Genomic DNA, 9596 nt, shown 5'->3' with positions numbered 1-9596 from the left:
GGCCGGGGCCGGGGCCTGGGCCGGGGCCGGGGCCTCCCGCCCGGTGCTCGGCGCTGTACGGAGACCGCCGGGGTGAGCCCCCGCCTAACCGCTAGGGGGCGCTGCAGCTGGAGGTCCGCCCGTCCCGTCGGGCGCCGCGCCTTCTAGGAAGACGCTCTAGTCCGTTCTTCTCGGCGGCGCGGTCTCTCCGGGCCGCGGCTGACGTTGGACAACAAAGATGGCGGCGGGGAGCAGCAACTACTGGGAAGGCGAGTGGGGCCTGAGGGCGGCGGGGAGGGGGCGGCTGCGTGTCGTGGGGTCCTCCCGGGGCACAGCTCGGTGCGGGCAGGGCGGAACCGCCGCCGGGTTCCCTCTGCCTGCCTCTGGGGGCCGGCGCCGCCCGTTGCCGGAGGCTGCGGTGGTCCCCTCGGCCCCGTAGCCATGAGGCGCCGGTGCCTGGCTGAGCCCCGCGGCGGGGAGGCCCTGGGACCCGCGATGAGGGGGACGGCACCCCGCGCCGGACCCTCCCGCTCGGGTGGGACAGGGCCTGTGGGTGTTCAGCCGTGCCCCCGCTCCTCCTTTCAGCATGGGGTGCTCCCCCATCTGCGAGGGTCCCCCCTTTCTCTGTGGGGTTCCTTTCTCTGGGGTTCCCGAGGGGAATGCGCCACCTCCGCTCGAAAGCACCTCGTTGAAAACGCGTCCCCCAAAGGCGTGGGGTCGCCGTGCGGGTTTGTGACTTCTTCCCCCCCTCCCTTCCCCGTCCTCGCCCGCCCCGTGCAGATCTCAGGAAGCAGGCGAGGCAGCTGGAGAACGAGCTGGACCTGAAGCTGGTTTCCTTCAGCAAACTCTGCACCAGCTACAGCAGCACCCGAGACGGAAGGCGCGACAGGTATAGGTACTAGCCCGTTTCGTTACGTTTTAAATGCTGCTTGTGGTACTTGGTTCCTTTTTAAAAATTGCTGAGTGCTAGTCCCACCTGTGGCTTTTAGGCTTAGCTTCCTAAGAAGCTGATTTCAGCACTTCTTGGCACTGGTGTTGGTTTTGATGCAATATTGAGCGATATTGGCATGTGAGTCAGGAAGGTGCGTGGGCTGCCGTGGTGCATCGTGAGAGCGTATGTGTCACTAGGGGAAGCTGAATTTAAACTTCAGTTTGTAACTCGGGGGTTAGTGTGCGAACTGATGATAGGGCTTTTTAATGCTCACTACATTGACTTTATTTTCCAGTTTTTCTTGCATTAAAGTAGCAGGAGGTTTTCAGGGATTCCAGTATTAGGGCAATTTAGCCTTACACCTCCCAGGTGGGCTGGTGTAGTATTTGTAATCTCTGTTTTAATGATAAGGGAACTGGAGTGCTGAGCAGCTGTGACTGGTCCAAGGTTGCGCAGGGGACTAGCCCTCTCTTCAGAAGGGGTAGCTGTTTCTTTCTGGCTTTCTCCTAAGATGAGTAGTGAGAGCTATATATATATGGGGGTTTTTACGTGTATATATGAACCAGATAAATATATATATGTGTGCGTATATATACATATATATACGAGTAATTTCTGTTTGCTTTAGGCAGATTCATGGTTGACTGAAGAATTAATGTGATAAAACTTTTCAAGTCTTTCTAGCTTATGGGTCAGAGTTGAGGTCTTCCCTGCAGTTCCACAGCACTAGTTATCAATTTCTCTGTCCCTGTGCACAACCTTTAAAAACTGCCATTCTTTGCTTATTAACCGTGGGTCCCAGCATTGAGTATTAGTTATGAGTGTGACTACTGTATGTATGTGTGTTGATATTTTTATTTATTTAGTTAGTTTGGTGATTGAATCACTTTTGATCCTTTTCCATGAATTTCTGGTTCTGGAAGCCTGAGAGTGCCTCAAGAATCATCACGTTACTCTTGAATCAGAGTCCCAGTCTCTCTCTTGATTCTAGCTCTGTGCTCTTACTTGCCATGTATTCTAATTGTTTTACTTATTTTTGCTGTCCTGTGCAAAACTTACTTCTCTTACTCTAGTTACGGTGGCTTACCAAAGCAAAGAGTAGTCTCTGAAAGGTATTAGTTGTCATACTTCTGCAGGTTGGCATACAAAGCATTGTGTTTCTATTCTGTTGCTTAGATATGACTTATCATTGTGGTTTTAGTTTATTTTAAAAAGCATAGAGAAGGTGATACTGTATGAAACTGTAATTGTGATAAATTGTGTGGTTTGTATTGCTCTGTAGAACACTGACTGCTTAATAGGTCAGTGGCTTGTCCTAGCACTGTGTTATTAAGGTGTAATTATATAGCTGGTGTAACATACTAATAGTGCAGTGCTCCCTCCTGCCAATAAATAAATAAATCAATCAAGCTTAAAAGCTGGGGGGAGAAGAGCATTGGTGCTAGACATGTGCTGGTAGTAGACAAGTGTTTGGTGTCAGGCAAGGAGAGGTTATATTTCCCCCAGATGATACTGTGTCATTAGCTCAGATAAGAGTTAAAGGCATGTATGATAAGAAAATGTAATTTTTCTGAGCTTAATTCATCTCTCTAGGAAACCTGGGTAGTGGAGCTTGCCAACACCTAACACTAGTGTTTCCGTATCTCTTGCATTCATGAAAAGATGATGTACTTTTCAGTAACTGCTCCTCTTTTTCCTTAGCTCCGACACAACTCCTCTCTTAAATGGATCAAGCCAGGACAGAATGTTTGAGACCATGGCTGTGGAGATTGAACAACTTCTGGGAAAGGTAACTCAAGTTTATGTGGTTTTACTTCAGCATCTAGGAAACACTGCAGTACAGGTGTCTGTGATGAATATTAGGAAGTACTAGTGTGAGCGATAGACAAGTGTTTCTGAAGGTATGTGTCTGTCATTAGAGTTAGCTCCTTCAACTTATGCGTTGTAACTTTCTTACAAGAATAAGACATTTCATGGTTTTGGGTGTTTTTTTTTTCTCTTCCTCTAGCTTACTGGAATAAATGACAAAATGGCAGAATACACAAATAGTGCAGGAGTCCCGTCCCTGAATGCTGCACTGATGCATACATTACAGCGTCATAGAGACATATTGCAGGTAACAAACACATGACCTTCTTGCTTTTATTTTGTTTCTTTGTTTGGAATAATTATTAGCAGTGCTGATATCGCAGCATGCTTGAGTGTCTTACCAGAAGATTTAGATGCCACCAATCCCATCTCACTTTTCTTCTCTCCAGGCATCCCAATCAGTGAACTCTGAGTTGAAAAAATAGCATTTTTTATGTCATATTGGTGGCTAGTACCTCACTAAGAAAAAACAGTAAAGCATGACATCTTATGTAGGTATCTTTTATATAGCAAAAGGGGAAATTATCTTGTCTGTGTGGTCTGTCACATAGCAACATGAGAGGGAACATCACGCTTAAGAAAAATATGATTGTAAAACTATCTAAACTGCTAAAGGAAGTTGAAGGAAGTGTCATGGCTAAAGCTACTAATTAGTGTTCTAAATCAACCGTGTTTCAAACTGGTGGTGTTTTCATGGCATACTAATGTTAAAAATGCATGTTTTATTTGGCTGGTCACATACAGTTTGATTTGTGTTTTGCATCTGTGCAATACACAACATAAAAAGCATAGTATTTTGTAAATGCCATAGCATTTATATGAAAAATAGTGCTGAATGTTTACAATGGTTTTGGTGGACACCAGTTGCCAGTTAAGTTGGTTTTTGAGAGGTATCAGCTGCCTGAAATGTTTTCAAATGTAAAATTGTAACTTGAACATAAAAAAAAAAAAAAAAAAAAAAAGAGAAATCGTCTTCACTGTTCAGAAAGGACTTTTTTTTCATCTGGTGTAACTTAACAAAATAAACCCAAGAACATCTTCATCACACCAAATAAGTAGGTTTTACTAGGGCTTCTGATTCAACTGGTAATGGGAAATTCCAACACAGAATGATAATTCATCAGAAGGGTGTAGATATATGAAATTGGGAGAAGGAGTTATGGTGGATTTACCTTTATGACCTTAGCTGTAGCTATCAGTGAGTTTTAAAAATACTTTGCATTAACTTCCCAGCATTTTTGATGTTAATTTCATAAGTTAGTCTTGCACTTTGAATTAGAAAACAGTTAAATGTTTTAAAAGATGGTTGGATCTTACTTGAGTATATTGTACTGTTAAATTGATCTCAGGATCCTAATTTAGGAATAATTGTTTCATTACAGGATTATACACACGAATTCCACAAGACCAAAGCGAACTTTCTGGCAATACGAGAAAGGGAGAATCTGTTGGGATCAGTACGAAAAGATATCGAGTAAGTTGTATCGTTTTTTATAGCAATGGTATGGGACTGTCCTTGGAGGGAGAAGGTGGAAACCCTCGTGTAGCAGAATACTTGGCGTAGCTTATTCGTCTGTGCTCTGAATAAAGCAAAATGTTACTTGAATTCACAACTCTTATTAAGGTTGTGTTAAGATTCTGTTTTGTTTTGTTGTTGGGTTTTAGATCATATAAAAGTGGGTCTGGCGTGAATAACAGAAGAACAGAACTATTCCTGAAGGAACATGAACACCTTCGAAAGTAGGTGTTATTTGTTATTTACTTACGTTGGAGGTGTCTAACTTTAGTGGGGGATGAAACATTCTTAATTTCAAGTATGAGTGAAAGCTTTGTCCGTTTGTAGTTATGTATGTCCCCAATCAATGCCTTGCAGTATGTATTCTGTGACAGTGCTGCTATTTATGCAGCTGGATAAACATTTATTGCTTATGCTGACTGTGAAGTGCTTACAGTAGGTAGTAGTCATGGTAGTTTTCGGTGATTTTGACTTTAGGATCTTGTCAACACTAAGTGACATCTATACGTTGTCTTCAGTGGGCTTTTGCAAGTCACTTGTGACTCAGACTTCAGCTTGGCCTCCTCTCTTAAGAAAGTAGATACCTTTATAGTATACTAACTGGGATAAGGGTTAAAAAACAAAACAGAAAGTCCCAATGATTTAGCTGTTTTTCCATTTCTTCTGCTTTATTTGTCAAAGTCAGACAGAGAAGAACCTTTTTTTTGCTTTTGTCTTTACTGAATGTTTACAAAAGGTGATGGAAGAGACTAATTCCAAAATTACCTGTGTACTTCGATATTTCCAAATTGACTCTGGTTTATTGGTCAAGACAACAAGCGGAATAGAAAGCACATTCTTTTTATTCTTGTTGCAGAGAGGGCATTAAATTATGAGTAGCTGTTTTGCATGTTTCCCATTTAGCAAAAGCAGCACAGTCCAGTAGAAGAGCACTGCAATGTTTTATGTTTTCTAGACAGTCAAGGAGTAGCACTGATCTTTATGCCTCTGTGTTCTTGACTGTAGTCATGCTAAACCTCAGTCTTACACTAGAGGGCAGGCTTTCATTTAAAAAAAATAAATAATAAAAAATTGCCTGTGGCTTTCTCAAATGTGCTTTCTTAAAGATAACTTAAACTTCTAGCCTGAACTGCACAAAAAGCTTTTACAGGAAATTAAAACCAAATTTTTCGATTGTGGCTTACCACCAGTTCATCCTCAATTGTCTTTAATACCTTTAAAACTTAGAAGTTAATTGATTTAAAGCTTGAATTATGACTTTTGTTAGGTTGAATTCATTATTAAATGTGCATGATCAGGAAATGTAAAGTTTCCAGGAAAAAAACCCAATCTTAATATTTTGGAGGTGAATGTTGCCTGAAATGTTGTACTTTGAAAAATCAGTGTCAGTTAATCTGACTAAACCTGATTCTTTCTAGATGTTGTGTTTGAGTTTTTTTAATTTGCTTTGTTTTTTTATTGGAGGGGTGGTAAATTCTTTTATACATTTGGCATTTTGTTAAAGAAGGCTACAAATAAAATGTCTCTGGAGCTGTAAAATATACTTCTGAGAAACTGACATTCCTCTGAGTGCAGTATTTTGAAAAGTTTGAAACAATGAAGAGAGGAAAACTTAAACCATTTTGTAAACGTTATCTGGCAGATGTCTTCAGAATTTGAGCCTAGCATTCAATGAGGCATCGATTACTTTGATCTCTTTAAACATGCTGAACTCTCCAGTATGTTTTTAGGATAAAAATGCATGAAAAATAGAATTACATAAGGTAGTTTCAGAAACAGTTGAACCATCTTCTAGCTGATTATTTGGAAATGTCAAGACATAAAAAAACCCCCATGACACTGAGAAAAAGAAAACAAATAAATGTGAGTTGGGGATCTTTAAGAAACAGGGCCAAAACTCATCATGGAATACTACTGCAAGGTGGAGATAACTGTAGGGTGTATGAAGAAATCTGGTGTAGAAGCAGAAGACAACCTTGGCCAGAAATCAAAGCTTGCAAGATGTTCAAAACTTTTGAATTGAGAATCAGTAAGCTCAGAAAGACATACTGGCAGAGGAAATTATTAAGGAGTTTCAACATATTTGTCTTCAGAGAAAGCAGTTAATGAGCTATTAATGTCAAAAAGCTGTAAAAGCTAGCAAAAGGTCCCAAGAAATCACCAGAAGCTGGCAGATTACACCAAACATGCTCCTAGGATAAGCTGACAAGCTTTGTCTGAGTGTTGATGCTGAATATTTGCAGTGCAGTAAGTCATGGTGCTAGACTAATTGGTAGAACTACTTGATGAATATATATACATTATGACAAAGGCACTACAGTGAAAATTGAAATGTGTTTTTAGTGAAGTTGTGAAACCTATGAAAAGAGCTTGAAAAATGGAGATGGGAACATCAACTTTGCAAGTGTATTATTATATGCTGCAAAGTAATGAACTAATGCCACAAAAATTATATATTTGTATCAAATATTGGAGCATTCTCTTGGTCTTGACCCTGCTTAATTTATGATATTAAGTACTTTAACCTGTTACATATTTATTCCATGATCTGATAATGGAGAATATATGAGCTATTACCCCAGTGCAGAGTACCAGACTCATCTGTCAGCCTTTTTCTTTATGCACTACCATGTGAGATAGGGTAAGCGGAAACTTGAATTTACTCTTGGCGGCATTTTCCGTGGATGCTCTTCAAAAAGCATGCTGGCAGCCCTAGGCGGTATTGTTTGTGGTGGTATCTCACTTGGGAGTAAGAGTAGGAGAGCCAGAAAGCTCTTCTCGGTAGGGACTTTGGAGAGAAGCTGGACCTCTGCTTTTTGCCTAAATCTGGCTTTTTATTTTTCTGTCACATTTTGAAGATCATCTCTTCTGGAAGGACTAAGAATGAAGGAGAATCTGTCTGTCTTAATTTTACATATGTAGATAATCATTAAAAAGGAGGGGAATTAAAAAATCTGTGAGTACGAAGTTTTGATGAATAAAAGGATCCGACATATATTAAGCACCAAGGGAATTACAACAGCTGAAGCACTGTGCAAACCCTCGCTATGCCTGTAATACATAAAACTGCTATCCATTAGGCCGTGAGGATTGTGCATCCATTTGGATTCGCTTTGCCTGGGTGGGGCTGGCTGCTGTGTCAGCGCTGCTGGCACAAGGGTGTTGTGCACTTTCACGTTAGGATCATGGTGCTGCCGGGGCAGCCCTCAGGTTGGGGGCATGCAGGGCTCTGCTCTGCTGCACCCCAGTTCTGGGAGGGTTAGAGAAAGCATATCGTGTTCTTCTCTCTTCAATGGAAAGCTTCACTGCTGGTTCAATTCATTTTATAAATTAGCTGATTTTGAGTTTTATTGGGAAAGGAGATTTGTCTAGAAATTATATTGACTGTAGGTGGGAGAAGATTTAAGGACAGTTTTACCTACCTCTGGAGAGAAAAACAATAATGCCTAAATTTTTAAATAAAAATGTTAACACCTGTTAATTAAAATTAATTAAGGCTAGAAGATGGGTCTTGTCAAATATTGATGCCCTGTTAATATTTTTACCTAATACCTCAGATCTTTTGGCATGTCAGATGCTTAAAGAAATACCATATCTAGCGTGGTCATGTTTGCAGTTGATTTTTGAATGCTTGTTTTCTCAGGTCTGTGCCATTCAGTAAAGGTGTTTGTCTCATCTTTTCTGTTTGTATGATTTTGGCCAGCGAGGTGAACAAGTCATCCTTTTTCTTGTAATACTCTTTTCCATCTAAAGAAAATGATTTTGATGAATAGATCTAGCTTAGCATTTTAAAAACTGCTCTGAAAAGTGCTGCCTCAGAGGAAGGAGTCCTGTCAACTTAGTGTTTGCCCTGAGAAATTCTGCAGTTATTAATGAGTTATAGTCTAAGCCAGCAAACAAGGGACTAATGTGTTTGGTTAAATTTGCAATATTGCCTATGTATGTGAGTGAAAATTTCCCTTGGGTTAGTACTTGCATTGTATGTGGATGGTATCGTATCAGGTGATACTGATGAATTTGTCTAAAAACTGATGAAGGCTTCCAAGGTTTAGATAGAAATTACAGATTTTATTACCTATGATGAATTCTTTGTAAAACTAAATGAAAACTAGACCACTTAGTGGTCGCCAGGATTTGCTGTAGTAGATTTGTTCTGTCATTGTACGGCCATTGTATGACTATTGCTTTATTACTCAGCTCCAGTGCTCAAAAATGAGACGTTCGTCCTTTCCCAAAAGAAGTGGCTGGTGGTGAAGCAGGTGCCTGTGCTGGTGCAGATATCATTAGCTGTGTTTTTAATTGTTGTCAGAAGACTGCATGTTTCTGGTGAGTGTTGCTATGCAGGCATCACTCTATCCAGTAAAAAAAAATAATTTCAGCTTAGAGTATTAGGTGTAAGTGATGCAGGTAAATGAGATGAACCTGCTCAAAGTGTTCAGGCTAGCTAAGGACATAAAACATCCCTGTGTGTCTTAAAATGTTTAGCACTGGGAACAGAGAGGGTAGGGGTGCCAGAGTAGGTGGGTGAGAAACTTGAAAGGAGAAAAGGAGAGCAAACAAATCAGAGGGATGTGTTCTGCATGTGAAAGAGAAAAGAGGAATAAGAGAAGTGAGCAAAAGAAATAACGGGAATCTGCAGCAGTTGCATAATGGTGCTATTAATAATACATACCTGATTCATGGAGATGATTAGGATAAATTAATGTTTGTGCAGTACTTCATATATGTGAAGTATTCTGGAGTACTAAATACTTTTATTACTATTATTATTGCATTTCATTTTTCAGCAGATTTCAAATTTCCTGTTGTTGTTTGGGCAGAAATGGCCACATTCAGTAGAGAATAATCACCGGGAAACTGCTTTCAAACTTTGTTCGTAATACAGTCCAGATCTTAATAGACGGAGTGACTTGTTGACCATTTTTCCTCTGAATATTGATGTTGCTTACAAATTTTTACTTCAGTACTGATTTGTACAGAGAAGTCCACTTAATGAGATGCAGAGACACCTTACAAGGGTGTTTGGTTACAGGTGTGTTGATCTTTTGGGAAAAAGCTACCAGTTTTCTACCTGTATTTAATTTCCTTTTCTTTTGTTATCCCTGTTTTCTGCTCCGCACGCCCTGATTTCCATTCACTGTGCTGCTGCTGCTGCTCAGGTTCCTCTGGATTTCAGTGGACCTTCAGTGTTGGGTTAGAACCAGAGAGCTGCTGTTGTCTCCCTTTCCATCTCATCTCTTGCCTCCAGTTGCAGGGGGAGAACACACAGATACTTGGGCGTTAGCTGCTCCGGCTGACACA

The 9596-nt window shown here is 40.8% G+C and overlaps 1 protein-coding gene across 2 annotated transcripts in view; it reads left to right on the top strand.

Annotated features, from left to right (window-relative positions):
* Positions 1–146: 146 nt before the first annotated feature.
* Positions 147–9596, top strand: part of GOSR1 (golgi SNAP receptor complex member 1) — a 32271-nt gene continuing 22821 nt past the window's right edge. Inside the window, exons 1-6 of one of the 2 annotated variants that reach the window (XM_069791136.1) lie at positions 147–248; positions 760–874; positions 2612–2699; positions 2919–3026; positions 4162–4253; positions 4445–4519. In XM_069791136.1, the coding sequence (XP_069647237.1) occupies positions 218–248; positions 760–874; positions 2612–2699; positions 2919–3026; positions 4162–4253; positions 4445–4519 (509 nt within the window). In that variant the 5' untranslated portion in view covers positions 147–217. The remainder of the gene's footprint in view (positions 249–759; positions 875–2611; positions 2700–2918; positions 3027–4161; positions 4254–4444; positions 4520–9596) is intronic. The other variant, XM_069791138.1, reaches the window with a different exon arrangement.

Source organism: Haliaeetus albicilla, chromosome 9 (genome assembly GCF_947461875.1).
Source record: "Haliaeetus albicilla chromosome 9, bHalAlb1.1, whole genome shotgun sequence".
NCBI lineage: Eukaryota > Metazoa > Chordata > Aves > Accipitriformes > Accipitridae > Haliaeetus > Haliaeetus albicilla.
Note: the sequence above shows the minus strand (reverse complement) of the source record. Positions and strands in the feature narration are given on the sequence as shown.